General features: G+C 38.3%; 1 protein-coding gene across 28 annotated transcripts in view; it reads right to left on the bottom strand.

Moving 5' to 3' along the window:
* IQCH (IQ motif containing H) overlaps positions 1-25695 on the bottom strand; it is a 249328-nt gene that overhangs the window by 222604 nt on the left and 1029 nt on the right. For 26 of the 28 annotated variants that reach the window (XR_008621111.2, XR_008621113.2, XR_008621115.2 and 23 more), the window contains exons 2-4: positions 20099-20221; positions 18272-18366; positions 1968-2085 (exon numbers count right to left, since the gene is read on the bottom strand). Coding sequence is in view for 22 of the 28 variants with exons in the window: in XM_034939000.3 (XP_034794891.1) it covers positions 1968-2085; positions 18272-18366; positions 20099-20221 (336 nt within the window). In the remaining 6 variants the exon portion in view is untranslated. The remainder of the gene's footprint in view (positions 1-1967; positions 2086-18271; positions 18367-20098; positions 20222-25695) is intronic. The other 2 variants (XM_055098598.2, XM_055098603.2) reach the window with 1 other exon arrangement.

The raw sequence follows: 25695 nt of genomic DNA, 5'->3' as shown, positions 1-25695 counted from the left end.
ACATAACCTGGTTTTGGCCATGCCCTGACCCCCATTATTTCTGTAACCTCAAGATGATATATAAGCTTCTGTAACTTATTGGGATGTTGGGTCTTCATACTGAAGGCTCCTGTGTATACATGTTAAATAAACTTGTATGCCTTTTCTCCTATTAATCAATCTGCCTCATGTTAGTGATTTTGAGCAAACTTTTAGGAGGTCAAGAGCCTATGGCCCACACCCTAGGCATAATATAGTAATGAACAAACTAATACAGTTACTGCCCTCATTAAGCTTATAATCTAGTGGGAAGACAGACATTAAAAAAGTCATACAACTGGCCACGCGCGGTGGCTCATACCTGTAATCCCAGCACTTTGGGAGGCCAAGGCGGGTGGATCAAGAGGTCGGGAGTTCAAGACCAGCCCGGCCAAGATGGTGAAACCCCATCTCTACTAAAAATATAAAAATTAGCCGGGCGTGGTGGTGGGTGCCTATAATCCCAACTACTTGGGAGGCTGAGGCAAAGAATTGCTTGAACCTGAGGGGCAGAGGTTGCAGTGAGTCGAGATTGTGCCACTGCACTCCAGCCTGGGCGACAAGAGTGAAACTCCATCTTAATAATAATAATAATAATAATAATAATAATAACACCTCCTTCTAGGATTGTTCTGAAGTTCAAACAAGTTAGTATTTTCAAAGTACTGCTAACAGTTCCTGCTACCCAAAAGAGGTGAGCTAGTATTACTTTTAAGTCAGGGCATGCTATGGACTGAATGTTTGTGCCCCGCCTCCCCCCGCCCACCAAAACCCACATGTTGAAATCCTAACCCAATGTAATGGTATTAGCAGGTGAGGTTTTTGGGAGATAATTAGCTCATGAGGGTAGAACCCTAATGAATGAGATCAATGTCCTTATAAAAAGACACACAAGAGCTTGCTGGTTTTCTCTCTCTCTCTCTGCCATGTGAAGAAACAAATGAAGAAAGCTGTCTGCAAACTAGGAAGAAAAGACCTCACCAGACACCGGATCTGCCGGCACCTTGACCTTTGAATTCCAGCCTCTAGAGCTGTAAGAAATAGAATTCTGTTTGTTTAAGCCACTCAGTTTATGGTATTCTGTTACAGCAGCCTGAGCTAAGACAGGGACAAAACAGATACAAAATTGAGAGAACACTCAATGGAGGCAAAGTCAGAAACTTATTGAGCTCTATTCTTTGCCACCTGGCTCTGTTAAAAAATGTGAAGGTATTATGTCTTGATTTATTTTCTTCTGAAGAAAGCTCTTTTGTTGTAGAAATTGACTATGCCATGAACATATCTGAAACAACTATAAAATGAAATTCTAGAAACAGACCTATACATTCATTATGTTTTCTAACTTAGAACACAAAGCAAATTTCTTACTTTACTCTTTTAAAAAGTTTTTAACAGCTTCATTGAGATGTAATTAATATACCATAAAATTCACATTTTTTTTTTTTTTAGACGGAGTCTCGCTCTGTCGCCCTGGCTGGAGTGCAGTGGCGCGATCTCGGCTCACTGAAAGCTCCGCCTCCCGGGTTCACGCCATTCTCCTGCCTCAGCCTCCCGAGTACCACCACCAGTACCAGGCGAGTACCAGGCGCCCACCACCACGCCCGGCTAATTTTTTGTATTTTTAGTAGAGACGGGGTTTTACCATGTTAGCCAGGATGGTCTTGATCTCCTGACCTTGTGATCCACCCACCTCGGCCTCCCAAAGTGCTGGAATTACAGGCGTGAGCCACTGCACCCAGCCAAAATTCACATTTTTAAAGTATATAATTCAATGGTGTTTACTATATTCACAGAGTAGTGCAATCATCACCACTATATAATTCTAGAACATGTTCATTGTCCCCCAAAGAAACTTCATACCCATTAAAAGTCACTCCTAGTCTCTGCTCCTCCCAGCCCCTGGCAATCACTAAACTACTTTCTGTCTCTATGAATTTCTCTATACCTACCTTTGCTCTTGGAAAGACAGGCAGAGATGAACTGTGCTGTCTTTGGGGTTGCCAAAATGTACCCTCAGATTCCTGAGGGAAAATAAATGATTTCTGATCAATTACAGTTGGAAGTAACCTAAGTAAGAAGAAATGGAATTTAAAATCAAATTTGCTATTTTAAAAGCTTCTCAAATTGTAATTTTGAAACAATGCTTCCTAATTAAGCTTATATTTTATAGGAAATATTCTATTGGTAATTCCAATAAATTAAACCAATCTTTATTATTTTTGCCACTGTAAAACTGCAGTTGTTTTATTAAGCATAAGAATTTCCAAGTCTGATAAAGACCATTATAGCATGAATAAAAAGCTCTATTTCTGGCTGAGTTTATATGATTAACAACTGACAGAATTATTGCACTATAAAACATTCTTGGTAAAAGAAAATACATAATGTTGTATTTTGTTTAATAAAATCAAATTACAGTATAACCAACGTTAAATATATACAAAATGATGGTCCCTAAGTGGTTAATACTTATATTCTTGAAATCTCTGCTATTTTATATAGTTGTAAAGATTTAAATATCAAAGGTGGTTAAACATTTTCCTTATTAAGCAGTGGATAGTTCCATGGGAGAGCAATGTAAAAAAATAAAACTGTAAGAATGAGTACTTGTGTGTCATGTTATGTCTTAAAATTTTTAATTTGAAAGCAAGTTCAAGATCTTTAAGATTATCAATATAATTAGGACTAACAAAACTCACCCACCAATAACTCAATACAACTCAATAACTTGATTCTATTGTGATACCCACTTTTGCAAAATTATCATTAAAAAGCAACTTACGGAGTTCTAGTTTCACTCCAACATGTAATGAGCTTGGAAGTTGTCATTCCTATTCTCACAACAAGAAAAAAGCTAAATGAAAACAACTCTTCTTATATCTGTCAGAGAATTGAGATCACAGGGTAAACTGCTGTCCTGAAAACTGGAGAGAGGAGTATTATAAAGCATCACAGCTTGCAGGGAGCAGAAGCCTGAGAGCAGAAGTCAGCTGTTGGAACCTACACTGACAAGAACGCTTCAGCTCTAATTGACAAATTTCTCGAGGCTCAGTGTGGACTAGCTTGAGAGTTAAAAATTCTTGGGGGCAGGGAGGAGAATCTTAGAGGGTCCCACACTTTTGTGAGTTTTGCCTCCAAGAGCCCCAACATGTTCTCACTGTGAAGATCAGAGAATCCGCTTCTGCTTCCAGCAGGGGGAGAAGGAAATAGCTATTTTGGAATATTCCCAGAGAGTTCTGTTCTTCGTTCTGTTCTTCGTTCCGTTCTCTGTAATGAAGGTAAGCTCTCAAGAAAATGTCTAACCAAAGCCTTATCTGAGCTGGAGAAGGGCAATTAGACAACTTCAGCCCACTCTAACCTTCCTCTCTCACTTAAGGGGAGGAAATGCTGAGAAAAACTTGTCAAGGTAATAGCCCAGGGCAAAGACCCACCAAAAGACTGACACCTAATTATAGAGTATAGAATGCTTCCTTCTACACACACTTTACCACCACATTTACAGAGCCCCTGAATAACAGAAGATTATAGATGAAAGACTGCAAAGCTCAGACTCTTTTTAAGAAGGGGTTTCTAAGGAAACCCAAAGACAAAACAAGAGACAAAAGGGGTGATAAAAACAAAGATACTGGGCCAAGCGCGGTGGCTCACGCCTGTAATCCCAGCACTTTGGGAGGCTGAGGCGGGTGGATCATGAGGTCAGGAGATCGAGACCATCCTGGCTAACACAGTGAAACCCCGTCTGTACTAAAAATACAAAAAATTAGCCAGTCGTGGTGGCATGAGCCTGTTGTTCCAGCTACTCAGGAGGCTGAAGCAGGAGAGTGGTGTGAACTCGGAAGGCGGAGCTTGCAGTGAGCCGAGATTGCGCCACTGCACTCCAGCCTGGGTGACAGAGCGAGACTCCGTCTAAAAAAAAAAAAAAAAAAAAAGATACTGGAAGAAACTCTCAGATGCCAACATTAATAGCAAACAGTAAACACAGTGTAACTCCTAGTCAGATAAACATAAACCCTCACACTGAAGGCCTATTTATCTTAAATGCTATTACCCAATGATGTAATGATGGTATCTAGGCTTCGATAAAAAATGATGAGGCATGCTAAAAGGCAAGAAAAAAAACAGTCTGAAGAGACAAAGCGAATATCAGAACCAGATTCAGTTATGCCAGAGATTTTGGAATTATCAGACCAGAAATTTAAAATAACTCTGATTAATAGGCTAAGGGCACTAATGAAAAAAGTGGACAACATGCAAGACAAGATGGGTAATGTAAGCAGAGAGATTTAAACTTTAAGAAAGAATCAAGAGAAAATGCTAGAAATAAAAAGCATTGTTTTAAGAAGTGAAGAATGTCTTTGATAGGCTTATCAATATATTGAATATGGCCAATGAAACAAAATCAGTGATCTTGAAGAAATGTCAATATAAACTCCTCAAAGTGAAACGCAAAGATGAAAAGAGAATGAACAAAACAGTACAGAATATTCAGTTATAAACAGTGTGACATACTTATAGGAATACAAGAAAGAGAAGGGACAAAGGAACCAAAGAAATATTTGAGTAATAATGGCTGAGAATTTCCCAAAATTAACGACAGACACCAAGCTACAGATTCAGGAATTTCAGAGAACACTGACCAGAATAAATGCAAAAAACAAAACAAAACCCTACACCTATACATATCTTATTTAAACTATGAAAAACAAAAGACAGAGAAAATCTTGCAAGAAGCCAGGGAGAAAAAAAATTACCTTACCTATTGATAATAATTATATTGAACTTTTTTTTTCAGAAACTATGCAAGTAAGAAGACAATGAATTGAAATATTTAAAATGTGGAAAGAAAAAACCCACTAACCTGCAAAAATTATCCTTCAAAAATGAAGGAGAAATAAAGATGTTTTGAGACAAATAACAACTAAGAGAATTTGTTGCCTGAGATCTGTCTTGCAAGAACTATTAAAGGAAATTATTTGGAGGGAAGGAAAATTATATATGTTTGCTATGGGATATATGAGGCAAAAAGAAAACCCAGGAAACTCACCACCATGCTGTTCCTTGTGTCTCAAGGCCCTCAGCTGGTCTGCCTTCTTCTCTCCGTCTTTCAGAGTCTTTTAAAGTTTGTTTTAAATATAATGTCCAAAGTTTTTAGTTGTACTTAGCAGGAGGCATAAAAGACAGTATGTCACCACCTTCCCAGAAGTGAAAGTATCTTGGTGTATTTCTTAAATTCTTTTACTTCTATGGATGGTGTGTTTAGAAGTGAATTTAGATATTGATAATTGAATTGAGATATAATTTTGTACACTGCTTTTCTCCCCCTCAGCATATGCTTGAGAAATTTTCCATGTCAGTAAAATTTCTTCAATATCAGTTTTAATAGCTATATAACATACATATAGATGTGTTAAAATGAATTTAATAATTCTTTTACTGTTGATACTTAAGGTATATCCAAAGTTATTGCTATTAAATACAATGCTAAAATGAACATACTTATACAGACATTAATGTATATCTCTCTTTAGTTCCTAAGATAATTCTTAGAGCTACAATTACTAAATTTAAACATATTTATTTATTTGAAACAAGATCTCACTCTGTCACTCAGGCTGGAGTGCAGTGGCACAATCACGGCTCACTGCAGCCTCAATATCCTAGGCTTAGGTGATTCTCCTGCCTCAGCCTCCAGAGTAGCTGGGACTACAGGCACATGCCACCACACTCAGCAAATTAAAAAATTTTTTTTTGTAGAGACGGGGTTTCACTATGTTGCCCAGGCTGGTCTCAAACACCTGGACTCAAGTGAGCCTCCCATCTCAGCCTCCCAAAGTGCTGAGATTACAGGCATGAGCCACCACATTTGGCCAAAAATAATAATTTAAATTTTTTCATATATGTTGAAAAATTGCTTTTAAGAACTTCATGCTGTCTTCCAGTTCCAAAATGGCAGCATAGAAGCAAGCTGGCTTCATGCTCCCATAACAGAAAGCTAAAAACAAACATACATTACTGAGATTATTACCAGCAATAACCCAGAACCCAAAGATGAGGATGAGACAGTTCCCAGGTCATGGAGAAGGGAAAAAACTCCAAGCAGATGGAAAGGAAATCAGATTTCTATATCCGTGACTCCTCTCTCCACAATCTGCCTTGCACCAAGCACGTGAAAATATTTCTCCCAACTCATGGTTTCTTCACTAGAATTCTAAAGTGAGATCAAGGTTGACAACCAGCTTCCCTATCACCTTGGGTTCCTGACAAAAGACCTGTCCCTACCTCAACCCATGGAAAGTATCAGGAGTACTTGAAGGGACAAATATCCCTGAGGACAGCCAGAGACAAAGTAGGGAGGTGAGACAACCATCCCAACCCTAGATATTCTGCTCTGTATCTAGGCCAAAGGAGACACCAAATCAGAGTGGCAGTACCATGCTGTAGAAAGTATGTTCCACAGGTCCCCTTGGCACAAACCCTTGGCCAGCTGACCCACATTGCCAGAATATCCCTTTTGGGACCTCTTCCATTTGGGACAGGCAGCATTCTGATCCTTTATTAGATTTGACACAAATCCGGGCTTAAGTTGCCATCTAGTGCCAAAAAGGAGACAGCAACCTAGTGGGGGAAAAAAAGATATTCAAAAATTACAAAGAAAAAAGCAAGCATATCCATTAAAAACCAAAACAAGCCAGAGAGAGAAGACTGGAATAAATAACTAATCCTTTAATGCAAAGAAACAGACATACAGGCACATCAACAGCAAACAAGGAACCATGACTTCCCCAAAATGAACAAAGCAAGGAACCAGTGACTGACCTTAGTGAGATGTTGATATGCGAGCTCTCTGACAAAGAACAAAATAGCAATTATAAGGAAACTCAGTGATCACCAAGATAACACAGAAAATCAATTAAGAAATTTATCAAAGAAATTTAACAAAGAGATTGAAATAATAAAAATAAAACCAAACAGAAATGTTGAAATACATTTGCTGAACTAAAAAATTCACTAGAGGCTCTCAACAGCAGAATGGATAAAGCAGAAGAAAGAATCAGTGAGCTTCAGGACAGGCTATTTGAGAACACACAGTCAGAGAAGAAAAATATAAAAAGGAATGAAGATCACCTACAAGATATAGAAAATTCTCTCAGAAGACCAAATCTAAAAATTATTGATGTTCAAGACAGAGTTGAAGAAGAGTAAGGGGTAGAAAGCTTATTTAAAGAAACAATAACAGAAAACTTTTGAAAACTTTAGAAAGACAGAAATATCCAGGTACAGGAAGGGCAGAGAACACCAAATAGATTCAACCCAAATAAGACCATCCCAACATATACTAATCAAACTCTCAAAGGTCAAGGACAAAGAGAAGATCCTGAAAACAGCAAGAGAGAAGAAGCAAATAGCACATAAAGGAGCTCTAATTAATCTGGCAAACGACTTCTCAATGGAAACGATATAAGCCAAGAGAGAATGTGAAAACATTTTCAAAGTGCTGAAAGAAAAAAGCTGCCTTCGAAGAATACTGTATCCATCAGAGGTATCCTTCAAATATGCTAAGATAAAGTCTTTCCCAGACAGACAAAAGCTGAGTGAATTCACCACCACCAGACCCATGTTACATCAAATGCTAATGGGAGTTATTCAGTCTGAAAGAAAAAAGTCACTAATGTGCAAAGAGAAAACATTGGAAGGTAAAAAAACTCACTGGTAAAATTAAGTACATAAACAACCTCAGAATACACTAATACTCTGTGGTGTAACACCTACTCAAACTCAAGTATGAAGCCTATAATATAAATCTATTAAAAACAGTAATAGCTACAGCAACCTGTTAAAAGATAGGCAATATAAAACTATGTAAGGTGAGACCAAAAAAAGTCAAAATGTATGGGGAATGGACTTAAAGTGTAGAGTTTTTTAAAAGTTTTTTCTTTGTTTCTATTATTTTTTAGTGATCTAAGATAACATTATCTCTTTAAAATAACTTATTATATCTAGAAGATGTTTTTATAAGCTTCATGGGAACCACAATGCAAAAAACTATAATAGATACATTAGAAATAAAAAGCAATGGGCCGGGCATGGTGGCTCAGGCCAGGCATGGTGGCTCGTGCCTATAATCTCAGCACTTTGGGAGGCTGAGGCAGGCAAATCACTTGAGGTCAGGAGTTTGAGACCAGCCTGGCAACATGGTGAAACCCTGTCTCTACTAAAAATACAAAAATTAGCCAGGCATGGTGGCAGGCGCCTGTAATCCCAGCCACTCAGCAGGCTGAGGCAGGAGAATTGCCTGAACCTGGGAGGCAGAGGTTGCAGTGAGCCGAGATTGCAACACTGCACTCCAGCCTGGGCGACAGAGAGAGACCCTGTCTCCAAAAAATAAATTAATTAATTAAAAATAAATAAAAAAGCAATGAATTAAAACATACTACCAGAGAAAAATAATTTAACCACAATGAAAGACAGTAAGAAAGGAAGAGAGAATTTACAAAACAACCAGAAAACAAGCAATAAAAATGGTAAGAGTCTTTACTTAGCAATAATAAGACTGAATGTAAATGGATTTAGTTCTCCAATTAAAAAACACAGTGTGGCTGAATGGATAAAAGAAACAAGACCCAACTATATGCTGCCTGCAAGAAACCCACCTCAACTATAAAGACACAGACTGAAAGTAAAGACATGGAGTTGATATTCTATGCAACTGGAAACTCAAAAAGAGGAGTAATTATACATAGATAAAATGGACTACAAGTCAAAGACTGTAAAAAGAGTCAAAGAAGGTCATTATATCATTAAAGGAGTCAATTCAGCAAGTAGATAGAACAAGTGTAAGTGTCTATGCACGCAACATTGGAGCACCCAAGTATATAAGGCAAACATTGTAACAGAGCCAAAAGAGAGAGATAGATTGCAACACAATAATAGTAAGGGACTTTAGCACCCCACTTTCAGTAAGGGACAGATCATCCAGTCAGAAAATCAGCAATAACTTTCAGGTTAAACTACATACTAGACCAGACAGGTCTAACTGACATTTATTGGACATTTCACCCAACTGCTATAGAATACACATTCTTTTTTATCAGCACATGGAACGTTCTCCAGAATAGAGAACATTCTTAGAAATCATATCTTAGGCCACAAAACACATCTCAACAAATTTTAAAAAGTAGAAACCATATTAAGTATTTTTTTCTAACTACAATGAGATAAAACTAGAAATCAATAACAAGAGGAACCTTGGAAACTACAGAAACACATGGAAACTAAACAATATGCTTCTGAATGACAGTCAATAAAGAAATTAAAAAGGAAATTTAAATTTCTTGAAACAAATGAAAATGGAAATACAACATACCAAAATTATGGGGCAGTGAAAAAGCAGTCCTAAGAGGAAAGTTTACAACAATAAATGCCTATATCAAAAAGTATAAAAACTTCAAATACACAACCTAATGATGCACCTCCAGGAATTAGAAAAGCAAGAACACACCAAACCCCAAATTAATAAAAGGTAAAAAATAATAAAGACTAGAGCAGAAATAAATGAAATTGAGACAAAAACATACAGAAGATCAACAAAATTAAAAGGTGGTTTTTTGAAAAGATAAAGACAATCAACAAACCTTTAGCTAGACTAAGAAAAAAAGAGATAAAACCCAAATAAATAAAATCAGAAACAAAAAAGGAGACATAACAATTGAGACCACAGAAATACAAAGAATTATTACAGACTATTATGAACAACTATATCCCAACAATTTGGAAAATCTAGAAGGAACAGATAAATTCCTGGACACTTACAACCTACCAAGATTGAACCATAAAGAAATAGAAAGCCTCAACAAACCAATAAGGAGTAAAGAGATCAAAGCCATGACAAAAAGTTTCCTATCTAAGAAAAACCAATGATTTGATGGCTTCACTGCTGATTTCTACCTATCAACCATTTAAAGAATAACTAACACCAATTCTACTCAAACTCTTCAAAAAAAATGAAGAGAAGGAAATTTCAAACTCATTGTATGAGGCCAGCATTATGCTGATACCAAAACCAGATGAGGATACAACAACAACAAAAAAGAAAACTATAGGCCAATACCACTCATAAATATAGATGCAAAAATCTTCAACGAAATCCTAGCAAACCAAATTCAACAATACATTTAAAAGATCATTCACCATAGGCTGGGCGTGGTGGCTCACACCTGTAATCTCAGCACTTTGGGAGGCCAAGCTGGGCGGATCACAATGTCAGGAGTTCGAGACCAGCCTGCCCAGCATGGTGAAACCCTGTCTCTACTAAAAATACAAAAAATTAGCCGGGCACGGTGGTGTGTGCCTGTAGTCCCAGCTACTTGGGAGGCTGAGGCAGGAGAATTGCTTGAATCCAGAAGGTGGAGGTTGCAGGGAGCCAAGATTGCACGACTGCACTCCAGCCTGGGCAACAGAGCGAGACTTCAAGTGAGATTCATCTCAGGGATACAAGGATGATTTAACACAGTCAAATCAATCAATGTGATACATCACTTTAACAGAATCAAGAACAAAAAACCATATGATCATTCCAATAGATGCTAAAAGGCATCTGATAAAATTCAGCATCCCTTGTCTTATTCTGTTTATGTTGCTATAAAGGAATGCCTGAAGCTGAGTAATTTTTTTAAAAACAGATTTATTTGGCTCATGGTTCTGCAGACTGTAAAAGAAACATAGTGCTAGCATCTGCTTCTGGTCAGGGCTTCAAGCTATTTCCATTCATGGTAGAAGGTAAGGGGAGCCAGGACATAGAGATCACATGGTGAGAGAAGCAGCAAGAGAGAGGAAGAGGTGCCTGTCTCTTTTCAACCAGTTCCCATGGAGACTAAGAGTAGAATTCACTCACTCCCATGAGAATGGCACCAATCCATTCATGAGAGATCCACTCCCACAACCCAAACACCTTCCATCGGGTTCCACCTCTAACATTGGGGCTCAACTTTCAACATGGGACTTGGTGGAGCCATACAAACCACAGTATCCCTTCATGATAAAAAACCTTCAGCAAACTGGATATAGAAGGAACATACCTGAAAATAATAAATGCCATATATGACAAACCCATAGCCAACATCATACTAAACAGGGAGAAACTGGATGCCTTTCCTCTAGGATCTGGAATAAGACAAGGATGCCCACTTTCACAACGTTTATTCTGTATAATACTGGAAATCCTGGCCAGAGCAATTAGGCAAGAGAAAGAAATAAAGGCATCCAAATTGGAAAGGAAGAAGTCAAATTAGCTTTGTTCATAGACAACATGATCTTATATTCAGAAAAACCTAAAGACACCACCAAAAACTGTTAGAACTGATTAATGAATTCAGCAAAGTATACCCACTATGGAAAACAGTATGGAGGTGCCTCAAAAAACTGAAAATAGAACTACCATAAGACCCAGCCGTCCCACTACTGGGTATATATCCAAAAGAAAGGAAACCAGTATATTGAAGAGAGATTTCCAGTCCCATGTTTATTGCAACATTATACACAATGAACAAAACTTGGAATCAACCTAAGTGCCCAACAATGGATGAATGGATAAAGAAAATGTGGTATATATACACAATGGAATATTATTTAACCATAAAAAACAAAGGAATCCTGTCATTCACAGCAACATGGATGGAACTAGAGGTCATTATGTTGAGTGAAATAAGTCAAGTACAGAAAGACAAATATATCTCACGTTCTCACATGTGGGAGCTAAAAAAAAAAAGTGGATCTCATGAATATGGAGAGTAGATTGGCGGTTACCAGAGGCAAGGAGGAGAGGGACGAGGGGTGGTTGAAGAGAGGTTGATTAATGGGTTTAATATACAGTTAGAGAGAAGAAATAAAACCTAGGTTTTACAGATCAATAGGGTGACTATAGTTAACACTACTCTACTGTACATTTCAAAATAGCTAGAAGATAATTTGCATGTTTCTAGCTTAAAGAAAAAATAAGTATTTAAGGTAATGGAAAATCCAATTACCTTGATTTGATCTTTACACATTATAAGAAGGTATCAAATTATCCCATGTACCTTGAAAATATATACAACTATTATGTATCCATGAAATAATAAGCTGAATGAAGAAAACTTTGTGCTAATTTACACTTCCACCAGCAGGATAAAAGTATGCCCATTTTGCTGTACCTTCATTAGCACTGAGTATTATAGTGGTTTAATTTGTTTTCCTTATTTTTAAAGAAAAAATAGTAATATATTGTTTGATTTGCATTTCTCTGGTTTATCTGTAAGATGAGACATTTTTGTTTCATTTGTGTTTCATCAGTTACCAGTGGCATTAAACACTTTCCACATGCTTACTGGTTACTTGCATTTCCATCTCTGTGAGTGGTCTGTTGATGCCCTTCTGTCTATATCAAGTGTTGGTTTTTTTTTTTTTTTAGCAAGTGTACTTTGTATTTAAGAATCTTAGCAATTTTTGTGTCATATCTGTTGCAAATGTTTTTTCAGTTTGTTGTTATGTTTTATAATTCTGTTTTAAAAGTTTGTTTTTTTGTTTTAAAAAGTTTCAAACCCAAAGAAAAATGGAAAGAACAGTGAGCATGCGAATGCCCCTCACATAGATTACCACGTGTTAACATCTTGTTATGCATGCTTTCTCCCTCTCTCCTCTCTCCTCTCTCTCTGTGACTAGAATGTAGTCATATCGTATATAACTGCACTGGAACAGCCCAGAATAGATAGGATCCATGGTGTTTCAATAATTGAATGACAATGCACCTTCTAATCTACACTCACCATTGAACAAAAAACCTCTTCCCCTCACTTTTTCTCACTATTACTTGCTTTGTTCTTGTTTCTTTTCTTTTCTTTTCCTAAATAGTAGCACAACAGAGCAAACATAAAATGAAGATTTCTGTGCAGTTCTGATAGTGCTGGTACAGATGGCAGTCACCCTCCCAGTGTCAATAAGCAAAGCATGGTCATTAAGAACAGTGTGAGCAGATATCACAAGCAATAAAATTTGTGAAAGCCAGCAATGGTAAGAGGAGGAACTATCCTTTGACATAAAAGAAAAATCATTGCCAAAGTGTGGATAACAGTGAAACCTATTTTGAAAACAATACAAAAGCACTTTGAGCTCTTTTGACAACGTCCTTATCATTGTTTTAAGATTACTGCCAGGAGAATCTTGCATTTGCTGGCATTCGTTATCACCACTTTGTGTACCTACTGGTTTGTCTCTACCAGACAAAACGACCAGATTTTCCCTTAAGCAATGCTGGCTAAAAAGGAAAACTATCTTTTGTGACAATTAGGCTTTCTGATTTTCAGGCAGTTATGGAGCAAAAGAGTGCTAGGTTGTAGATATCTGATTAGGACTTGAGCCTCATCAGTGATTATGCATGTGATCTAGGACTGGTTTACATAACCTCTCTGAGCCTCAGTTTCCTCATCTTTAAAAGGAAAGAGTAAACATTTACCTCGTAAGTTTAAAGAAAGTCCTTTGCAAACTGTCAAGGGTGTTATGAAAATATTAATGATGATGATGAAGATCTTGATAAGGATGACAATGAAAATGATCATTATTGCATATCTGTTCTAAAATCTTTTTTAAAGGTGTGTCCAGGGATAGTATTCATTTGGAATTAACTCTATTTCCTGGGTTTCCATAGATAAAGTGAAGCCCCATATCTAAACAATGTTGATTCTCAGTTACTCATAGGAACTGTGCTCTGCTGTCAAAGGAACAAACAGAGATCTGCAGTCATTATATGCCTCCCCTCTCAGAAGGAGTTGCTGCCCTGGGACTTTTGGCCTCTGATACTCAATCAGCCTCACAGTTTGAGCAGGCATTGGCAGTTCCTGCTAGCCTGACTGCCAGGTTCCAGTCCTGGCTCAATCCCAGTGCAAGAGGCACTCCAATCGTTCATAGCAACCGGGTAGTAGAATTTCCAGGACCAAGCTCTCAATCATACAGAGAAAGGCCCTCTACATGTCCAAAAATATATTGGTTCCAGGCAGTCATGCTCATCCCAGAGATTCCAAGGACAAATCATCTGCATTAGAAATACCAAGAATGTTTGCTAAAATGCAGATGCTAGGATGCCCCCCTGAGAGCCAGTGAAAGAAAACTGCAAATAAAAGTTTGAGAACCATCACTCTAGACCTGTTGTCTCTCAAATAGAGTACCCACATCCCAGATGACACATAAGATGATGCCATTGGTCATGTGAGGAAAGTATAAGAACTTCTGTTTATACTAAAAAAGAAATAAATAAGAAATTACTCTGTACTATCATTCAATATTCAGCCTGTCACTCGATCCCTCATGTGGTAACGTCCCTTGCAGCTTTGGAGGCAACCTGAGAGTGGAGGCTCCAAACCACAAAACAGTGGAACAGCACTGGTGCGTCTGCTTTCAGCGCATTAGAATGGACTGCAGTTTACTCATGCAGTGGGTTTATGAATTGTGTCATTTAATTTCAAGTGTGCTAAGACTGAAAAAACGTACGTGTCTTAAGGCTTTCTGCAAAAAGCACACTGTATTTTCAAGATAATAAGCATCCATGAACAAGAAAATGAGAGTTGACATTTTTACTCTTAGCATGAGCTTTTTTTTCACCCATATTAGAAAGTAAAAATGATGATGATCCAATCCAACTTAAGAAAAGTCAGCCAAAAAAAATCCCAAAACTTAAAAATTATCTAGAAGACTAACTGAAATTATGGACTTATACCTATCATCAATGCTGAACCTCACCTAAGTATAGAGTATGATGTCTTTTTTATTTATTTATTTTTTTAGACAGAGTCTTGCTCTGTCACCCAAGCTGGAGTGCAGTGGCACAATCTCGGCTCACTGCAAGCTCTGCCTCCCGGGTTCACGCCATTCTCCTGCCTCAGCCTCCTGAGTAGCTGGGACTACAGGCGTCTGCCACCACGCCTGGCTAATTTTTTTTGTATTTTTAGTAGAGACGGGGTTTCACTGTGTTACCCAGGATGGTCTCGATCTCCTGACCTCGTGATCCGCCCGCCTTGGCCTCCCAAAATGCTGGGATTACAGGTGTGAGTCACCGCACCCAGCCGAGTATGATGTCTTGAGATATTAATTACAGCCAGTATAAAGCCATCATAATTAACAAGATTAAGCAACCAGAACATTATAGTTAATGAACACTGTTAGCAAGAACTAAAAGGTTTGTGCTATTCATACAATTTAAAAAATTTTTTAAAATACTTATTTCATCTTTATCTTACTAAAAATTTATATGTTGGTACATTTTATAATGTATTCACTATATATAATAAAAATATATAATTTATAAATAATTATACACATATTATGAATATATGCCCAAATCCTTTGACCAATGGCTATGTCAATAAAAGGCCAGGTCCTGCTTCTGTCCCAATTCAAAACTTAGGGAAAGTTAAGTCTCCTCTTTGACCCCCTGATCAAGATTGTGATTAAGCAGCCCACTCTTCAGTGAGTTGTGCCATTGGTAAATGAAAAACACCTTCCTACTTGGATATTCTAAGGACTTTGTTAAGGAACCTTAGAAGAAAAATGCAATGAATTGTCCCATCTCCTCCTTCTAGGCATGAGAACTTGAAGAAATTCTGGGCTCTGTAACCTGCTTTGGATATAATCTCCTAGCAGTCCATGCCAGACTCTGAAGCCAAGTCTATTCATGACAGCGTCTTGGGGCAAGTGCAGAACCAGGTATGATTGGGAGCAGAGAAAATGTCAGTCACGGGCCATAGTCTCCCATCTCTGGGATTCTCATGTTTCTATATATTCCCATCTACTGAGTCACACGCTGTGACTTTCATTTTGACTCTCAGGACCTGCTTGTTTACTTTGAAGACCCAGTTTGGATTTTTCTCCAGTTTTTTTGTTTAACCTTGTCCCATCTCATTTCATTTCTGATGGCATGCCACTTTAGCCCTACACATTCACAGCTAGGACTGGAGATGCTCATGCCACTCCTCCAGGTTTATAGGGCCCATACAAACTTGACAGGCTCCCCATCTTCCTGGTAAGAAGGCCAATGATTATACTACTGTACTGAATAGGAAAGATATGATCCAAGTACCACTTCTGGGAACTAACTCCGTGCCCCAGTCAATGTCTTCCTTCACTCTTCCAGACCTTAGTAAGGAGCAAAGGCACTCCTTGGCAAAAGAGAACTGTGTAAGAAAAGATTTCTGCCAGATACTTTCTGTTTTGTTCTCTGTAGCTGCAATTGCTACCTAGGTAGCTCTTTTCAGCTATCATAACCTGAAAATCTACAGTCCAGACTCCTGGTTCTCTGTCAAGATGAAAGGATAAAGAGGAAGACAGAGACAGTAGAACTTGAGTATTGGATTCTTTCATTAGAATTGGTGACAGCTCTTCTCCTGTTTGCTTTTCCCCACCCCTTCCATTCTGAGGCTTTCTTACTTGCTGCTTGTATGCTTGATCCTTTGATGACACACCTTCTCTATCTGCTATAGGCCTCTTGGCTGCCAACTATATAGGCACTGAACTTTGCCTTGGTAGGCTCTCTTGTATATATATATACATATGGTAGGGGAGGGAGAGAGAAAGGGAGAGAAGGAGGAGGGAGAGAGAGACAGCGCGAGTGAGCTAACATAGCTGGATCATGAAGATAAATAGAGGAGTACAGTGGTATTTGGCCTCCTAGATGGCCCCCAATGATCCCCACCCCCTGGTATTCATGCCCTTGTATAATCCCTTCTCTTTGAATGTGGGCTAAACCTACTGGCTCACTTCTAACAACAGAACAGAGTAGATGTGATACCAGTTCTGAGATTAGGTTACAAAATGACTGTGGCTTCCATCTAGGGCACTCTTTTCCACTCTCTGGATCTCTTTTGGGTCACCAGCTGCCATGCTGTAGAAATACTCAGGCAGCTTAAGAGAGACCCACATAGTGAGGAACAAAGGCCTGCCAGTAACTATATGAGTGAGCTTGGAAGCAGATCTTTCCCTGTCCTTCCACCCATTGTCAAGTTTTCAGATGAGATTGCCCCAGCCAATACTTATATTGCAGCCTGTGAGAGACCCTGAGGCAGATGCACTTAGCTCACCTGTGCCCAGATTCCTGACTCATAAAAACTGTAAGTATTTGTTGTTCTAAACTACTACATGAGTGATTTCTTATACAATAGATAACTAAAACAAGTGCCTTGCAGGCAGTAGGGATGAAACTGTGTTGAATACAAAGATGACAGATGTTTATGTCTGCAAGGAGGTCCAGGTAACAATAGGGAGACCAGGAAAGGGCTGCCTCTACCAAAGGATGATGGATGCCTGTGGCACTGCCTTCATGTAGGGAAAGGGAGACAGGTCCAATGTACACCCAAAGCTCTGCTCCCTAGTACTGACTTGGCTATGTCTACAGCTTTCCTTGACTTCTTGTGCACTGTTTATGAAACTTTACTTCACTGCCTAATATTTTTCATTTATGCTGGGTGCATATATAAAACACAAATAAGGGCTACAGGATTTTTAAGTTTAGTACAAAAGCTTAATCTACACTCATTCAAATTCAGGAGGCCTGTGTGTAAAAAGTCCAAATATAAGGCAAGGTCACTTATTTTTAACTCAATTCTAATTTTAATAAATCATCTCTTAGGATGCACATAATAGATATTTCAAGCAAGTTTTATTTTTGTTTTGTTTACCCTGGATACCAAAATTATCTGTATAATCAAGCACATAAGACATTCTAAAAACCATAAAGTACCAGGTGATCTAAATAGTGTGAAAACTGATTTGCATTAAAATGTTTCCTTTAAAAGTTAAATTTTAGATACCTTTCGCTATAAAATAACAATAACAAAGAGTAACAGCAAAGCCCAGGACATTGAAATAATTATTATGGTGTCAAGCATTAGAACTCAATAGAAATAATCTATAATCACTTCATTGAAGTCCAAATTCTACCATTAACTTACTTTTTTTTAAATCTGCATAAACTTGAGGGGTACAAGTACAATTCTGTTCCATGTATATACTGTTGATGGTATAGTCTTGGTTTTAATGCATCCCTCACCTGAACAATGTTCACTGTACTTGATCTACCATTAACTTCTTATGCAAAATCTCTACTAGAATTAATAGAAAGGATGTTAAGAAAGCCAAGAAAATGTTGCCTATATTTTATAGTCATCTCACTTGAGTGAGAAAAGTTATTTCACAATTTTATTTACTTTGGGCTCTAAATGGCTATTTTACTTACCATTTGGAAGCCTGGGGAGTATATAAGCTCTCATCATTAACAGAAGTCGTTAATACATTCTGGTTTACAACATTTAAATACTTCTCAATGTGAATCTGTTACAGAAATGTCAAAGTTTAGGCAATTATTGTGGACTTAAGATACTCAGCTAATTTACTTCATTAGGTTAATACTCTGAATCCTGTAATTAAGCCAAAACCACAACATGCTATGTATTATTACGTGCCTAAGGTATCCTTAGGCATCTCAAGGCCAAATTACTTCAACCATCCCAGCATAATAAACTGAGACTCAAAGCTTGAGTGACCTGTGGTACACTCTTTTTTTTTTTTTTTAGATAGGGTCTTGCTCTGTTGCCCAGGCTGAAGGGCAGTGGAGCGATGTCTCACTGCAGCCTCAGCCTCCAAGGCTTAAGCAATCCTTCCACCTCAGCCTCCTGAGCAGCTGGGACCACAGGCACATGCCACCACGCCTGGCTAATTTTTTTATTTTTTGTAAAAAGACAGGGTTTCCCTATATTGCCCAGCCTGTATGGCACTCTTTACAAATAAAATTGTGCACAATAGTCAATGCATTTTTAGCCAGGTAAATCTACTAGGCAATACAGACATTGAGTAATGTCTTTTTTTTTTACAGGGACTTCAAGCAAGCATCCAAAGAAAGCATTTGGTCTATAGGAAACATTATTTAAATGAGCCAACCCAAAGACTCCAGCTGGGTCCGTCCCTCTCACCATCAGGTAATATGACAATGATGTGCTACAAAATATACCACATTTCTCACAGCCTTGGGAGCTGAGAGATGAAGCAGATAACATAGTAGATTAAAAGTCTGAATCAAGAGCAGAGACATTGAAAATAAGAGGTATAGAAGGTGGAGATTGATGGAAGATGGACCCCATTAGCTTGTTTCATAAATGAATATTATCCTGGTCCAAAGACTGGATTCTCCCCGACCTTAGATCTGTTTGTAATGATGAAGTTCCTATTTACTTTATTTCTCTGGCCCAATATTGGTATATTTCTTTAGTTTTACCCATTTGATTATAACGTTACAAAAACGAATAGCTCAAAATATTTAGGCTATTAGGGGAAAGTCAACTCTTATTTTTTATATACTTTTTTTTTTTGAGACAGAGTCTCACTCTGTAGCCCAGGCTGAAATGCAGTGGGGAAATCAAGGCTTACTGCAGCCTCAACTTCCTGGGCTCAAGCAATCCTCCCACCTCAGCCTCCTGAGTAGCTGGGACTACAGGCGTGTGCCACCATGCCTGGCTAATTTTTAAAAAAATTTTTGTAGAGACAGGGTTTCGCCATGTTGCCCAGGCTGATCTCAAACTCCTGGGCTCAAGTGACCTGCCTGCCTTGGCCTCCCAAAGTGCTTGGATTACAGGCCTGCACTACTGTGCCCAGCCAACTCTTCTGTTTTAGAATCTCAGTAAATTCCAGAAAATCTGCAATATATTGGTCAGGCATATTGTTGGATTGACAGTAATTATTTTTCATCGCTTCTTGGCCTTTTGGCTAAGATCAAGTAATAATAATTATTTTTCATACTCCAAGTTATTTTTATAAAACCACATTTTAGGAGTTGCCACTGCATAATCTTACATTTAACCTACTTAAATTCTTTGTGAAATATGACAGAATATAAATCAATCAGTTAATAATCATGAGAACAAATAACAAAACAAGAATGCTGACGACCGCCCTAAATTCAGCTTTGTTACAGAATTATGCAGGACTCTATGAGAACTGCAATTCCTTTCTTCTAGAGGATGCTTTGTCTCCTTCCAGTATTTTATTTAATATCTAAAGCTCTACTTACTCTTAACCCCACTTCAGTCCTTTTGATTGCTGTTTCAAGACTCTGAATGTCTAGAGTCTCTCCTTTTTCCTCAGGTGAGAATTTTGTTAATTTCTCCTTTAACTGATAAAGGTCTTCATGGATCTATAGGTATAAAAAATGAAAAATATTGAAATAATCCACACATAGTCCACCTATAGCAGTTATTTATCTTAAAGGTTTGCAATGTACTTGAATTGGTAGAGACACAAAGCTGATTTTATGGTATTCATTGAAAAGGACCACTTTTACGGCTGTAAGGCATTCTTTTTTTTTTTTTTTTGAGATGGAATTTCACTCTTGCTCAGGCTGTAATGCAATGGTGTGATCTAGGCTCACTGCAACCTCCGCCTCCCAGGTTCAAGCGATTCTCCTGCCTCAGCCTCCTGAGTAGCTGGGATTACAGGTGCGTGCCACCACACCTGGCTAATTTTTGTATTTTTAGTAGAGACGGGCTTTCACCATGTTGGTCAGGCTGGTCTCAAACTACTGTCCTCATGATCTGCCCACCTCGGCCTCCCAAAGTGCTGGGATTACAGGCATGAGCCACCATGCCTGGCCTGGTTCTAAGGCATTCTTTATTGAGAATGCTGTATTATTGTCTCTCAGATTGTGAAAAATTATGCTTTCATATTATTTGTTTTTCCTTCTCCCATGATAAATAGATTTAAGATAACACTGCAACTCAAATAGTTTCTACTTTCTTAAGTGGTAAGAGTTCAGTCAGAGATGATAAGAGGTTTGTGCCAGACTCCAATTTCTACAGATTGGTTAAGAGGAAAGAAAACAAAAAACTTCCAGCAAAGAAGTTGTAGCAGAAGCAATGTCTTTGAAAAGACTATTGTAAATGTGTTGTCAGTGCCTGTTGGTTTTCCATTCCAGGCTGGGTCTTCCCCACTTACTGCTCTGAAGAAGGAGTTTGGTAGGTGTTTGACCTTGATTTTGTTTTATGTAGTGAGAAATGAAAATAATCCCTGAAGAAAAAGGAACATATATTATTACTTTAACATTTTTCCTTCAATTTGTATTTTCCTTGGAAATGATGGACTTCTCTCCAACATCAGGCACCCTCAGAATAAAATGGGCCCTATGAAATTTGAAAGCACAAGATTCTCTGCATTCATATTAGAAACCAAACTTCAGATAAATACAGATGGCACCAATTATTGTATGGGCTGCTGCCACAAGAAAAACATTTTGTTATGCAAATTTATGAACCCAACACCTGTTTCAGCAATAGTCACACCAATAACAATCTGCAAATTGGGTTGCTAAAGGCATTTTGAAGAAGTTACTTTTTCTCTGTTAGTATAACTGGACTGAACACTGATCCAGCCTGCGTTACTGATTAATCTCAAATGTTCACATGGAGCCAATTATTCAAAAGATCAGAATTTACATCTTTTCACTGATGGGCATCACAGTCTGGCAGACACATCTGGTCATTTGTACTCTTCACAAATTGTCATGTAAGGCCTTCAGAGCTCACAGATTGAAATCTGAATATACCTACTGCTTGCTTGTAAGCACTAAAGATAAAGATATACTTCTTTCTATTGTTTTGTCCAAATTACTGCTGCAAGCTGATTTGCCATCTATTGTCTGAAGACATTTGGAAAGTACAGAGAGGCAGTTCAAGGGCAAGGCCCGTTCTAGGCCTGCATTTTTTGGTTCCTCCTTTGAATGTACTGACTTTCCCTCTTCTAGTATCTGTAGCTCCACGTATCTTTCTGTAATTATGTCTATCAACTACTGGAGGGAGTAAAAACTGTACCAAAGGTTTGTTTTCTTTTCACCTGCCTTGTGTGGACAATGATATTTCATCATAGTGTTGTGAGATAGTATGTAATAGGCTTGGTACATAGCAAGAACTCAATAAAAGGCAGCTGAATATAATGTCTAGCTCTATCACTTATTAGTCACACAATTTCCATATACATCTAAATTTTCTGAATTTCTAATTTCTTTGTCCAGGATAAAAAAGAATTACCCTACTTAAAACTGTTGAATGAAAATGAGGTAATATGTATGAAAATGAATCAATATAGGCTTTGGTGCTGACAGATATGAACTGGAATCCTGCTTCCTTCTTTACTAAACTGAACTTGGGAAAGTTATGTAGCCTCTTAGAGGCTTAGTGTTCTCATCTGTAAAATGGGAATAATAATAGCTATCTCAGAACAGTGGCAAGAATAAAATGAGTAAAAATATAAGTACTTTGTATAGTGTTAAGCACATAGGAGGGCACTGAACAAATGTTAATTCTCTTCTGAATTGTAAAACCTAGTGAAACTCCTTACACTATAACTAATACCCTGTAAATGTTAATTGAATTTACGTAAATGTTAATTGAATAACTTGCTCCCTAATCTTTCTCAAGAGTTTTTCCTTTTCTTGCTAGATATTTTCTCCTCCCCTCTTAACAACCACTCATCTGTTTGTATAATTGCAATAGAGACAAATACTATAGAAAAAGTTAACCAGACTTGGGTAGAAAAAGAGATTTGAGTTCTAAATCTCTGTTCTTTCTTCAGATAGATCCAATCTACCATATTGAAATTTTACATATCATCCATCATCTCTGTGATCATCAAACACCTTGTTTTCCATAAATTTTCTACTTGGAGAAAGATTATTATTTTGACAATTTGGAGACAGAGCTACTTAATAAGAAGCCCTTGAAAGATTTAATGCAGCAAAGATTTGCTCTAGACTTTACAAGAGCCATGAAACCAGACTCTATATTGTCAAAAGCAATATAAAATTCCATTTTCTTCATCTCTGCTAGAGTTTGGCTGAGTCATTCTCATCACCTCAATTATCTTTAACTTCATTCTTTTTTTTTTTTTTTGAGATGAAGTCTCGCTCTTGTCCCCCAGGCTGGAGTGCAATGGCGCGATCTTGGCTCACTGCAACCTCCACCTCCCGGGTTCAAGTGATTCTCCTGCCTCAGTCTCCTGAGTAGCTGGGATTATAAGAGCCTGCCACCACGCTCGGCTAATTTTTGTATTTTTAGTAGAGACGGGGTTTCACCATGTTGTCCAGGCTGGTGTACGAACTTCTGACCTCAGGTGATCCTCCCACCTCGGCCTCCTAAAGTGCTGGGATTACAGGCATGAGCCACCGCGCTTGGCCTTTTTTTTTTTTTTTTTTTTTTTTTTTGACACAGAGTCTCGCTGTGCTGCTTGCTGTGTTGGAGTGTGCTGGTGCAATCTCGGCTCACTGCACCCTCCACCTCCCAGGTTCAAGTAATTCTCCTTGCCTCAGCCTCCCAAGTAGCTGGGATTACAGGTGCCTGCCACCATGCCTAGCTAATTTTTGTATTTTTTAGTAGAGACGGGGTTTTGCCATGTTGGCCAGGCTGGTCTTGAATTCCTGACCTCAAGTGATTCATCCGCCTCAGCCTCCCAAAATCCTGGGATTACAGGCATGAGCCACCACGCCTGGCCAACTTCATTCATTTTTATATTGTATGCACCTGACAAATCAGACACAATCAGAAAGAATGAAAATAGCAAACTGTCAATTGAGCTCCCATATTTCCAAGATCATTGTTAACACACAATTGTTGGATTTTTGTGTTAACACACAATTGTTGGATTTTAATTAAAAAGCTAATTTTGAATCATAAGATCAGGTAATATTTGTTACACAAACATGTTTAATATTTGGGTCAAGCAAGCATTTATAAAGATATATTAAGAATATACCACATTTTAATGAAGCATAAAAACAAAGCTTCTAAGATTTACAAAGCATGATTGGAAACTTCCCAGAGTCACTACCACACTTCTTCAAGATTACTTCATGAACATGCCATAGCCTATTTAAGGATCAATACATACTGGATGTATTATAATGGGCAAGATGCTTTACTTCTTTGTACTTAAGTGTCTTCTGTAAACTGGAGCTAAAAAATAATACTTACAACACCTTTGAGAACCACTGGTCTAAAAAGCTGTTTAATATATCTGACTGATACACAGACGTAACTGACCATATTAGGGTGAAGCAAGTAGAAATTTAAAGTACCTCTGCTTTACAGTCTATTGCACACACACACTCACTCACTCACTGACTTGCCAGAAACAATTTGATTGCCTAGGCTAACAACAAAGGAAGTCTACTTTTACAGTAAATGATGTAGCCTGGGGAAATTGGGACAATTTAGAGTCAGAAGTGAACCTAATCCAAACTATATGTCCTATGGAAGAGGAAAGTGAGATCCAGAGAGATGAGTGCCTAGCTCAAAGTCACTACTTGTGAGACTGTCAAAGTCATGGTCAGATCTCAGTATTCTGACTCCCTATCAAGTGCTTTCCACTAGACACATTAATTATTGGTAGCCTGTCTGAGGGAAATAAATCATAGCCCCAAATAGAAGTGGAATCCACGTTGGCACAGTTGGGTGGTGCTACATACTCACACATTCTCAGGATTCACTAAGAAAGTAGGGAAAGTCTTCCAAATTTCCTCACTATACATATTCTACATGTAGAGAATATAATTTTATACTATACAGGAATCAGTCTTAATAATCTGGTTAACAGGTAGGCTCTCTTCCTCTACACAGCCCTTTACTTGATATGTCCATAGGAATCCTTTTAAACAAGTAGGGGTGCAGATCAACATGGATATGACTATTAGCTCTTCTGACCCATCTCACAAGTCAGTGTCAACAGTTATCTATTACTATAATGTTGTATCCTAGGTAAGAGTCTCCATTATTGTTCTAATTATTTGGAATCTATAAAAAGAGTGGGTACGTGCAGCAAAGAATTAACCTTACCCAAAGAGGGGTCCAGTCTTCGCTCCTGGCTACTGGGAGGTGATCTCTAGGCGCCTGGGATGTCCTGCCTGATAGAAGTGTCTTTGTCTGTGGGCTTTGGCCACCAGACAGTCTATCAACATGATTTATAATGGGTGTTTTGATCCACGCTGTATCAGCTCAGACCTCTGGAGCAGTGGGAGACTAAAAGTATTCAGGAGGGGCTGGAGATTAATGGTCAACCACAAGGGCAGTGTGAGATTGAGCCCCAGTAAAAACTCTGGACATCAAAGCCTCAGATAAGCTTCTCTAGTTGCAATATTCTATGCATATTGTCACATATTGTGGCTGGGAGGAAGTAATGCAGGTAATGACGTCCATGACTCCACAGGGATAAGATGACCAAAAGCTCTATGTTTGGACCCCTCCTGGACTCTGTCCTATTCATCTCTTCCCTTGGCTGATTAATTTGTATGCTTTCACTATAATAAAACTGGAGATGTGAGCACAGCACTTCCCTGAGCTCTGCGAATAGTTCTAGTGAATCATTGAATGTGAGCGTGGTGATGGGGCCCCTAAGTTTGTACCCAGCTGGTCTGAAGTGAGGTGGTTCTGGGGACCCCTGAACTTGCAGGTAGTGAGTGTTGAAGTTAGGGCAGTTTTTTGTGGACTGTTCCCTCAGACTTCGCAGTTTGGCTAAACTCATTGCTGCGTGATGGTGAAAGTGAGGGTGAGAAAAGATCAGGTAAGATTAAGTATGATTCTTAATGGGGAAGTCTATGAAATTGGTGAGTTCAGGGGCTTGTATTTG

The sequence above is a fragment of the Pan paniscus genome, chromosome 16 (assembly GCF_029289425.2).
Source record: "Pan paniscus chromosome 16, NHGRI_mPanPan1-v2.0_pri, whole genome shotgun sequence".
Taxonomy (NCBI): Eukaryota; Metazoa; Chordata; class Mammalia; order Primates; family Hominidae; genus Pan; species Pan paniscus.
Note: the sequence above shows the minus strand (reverse complement) of the source record. Positions and strands in the feature narration are given on the sequence as shown.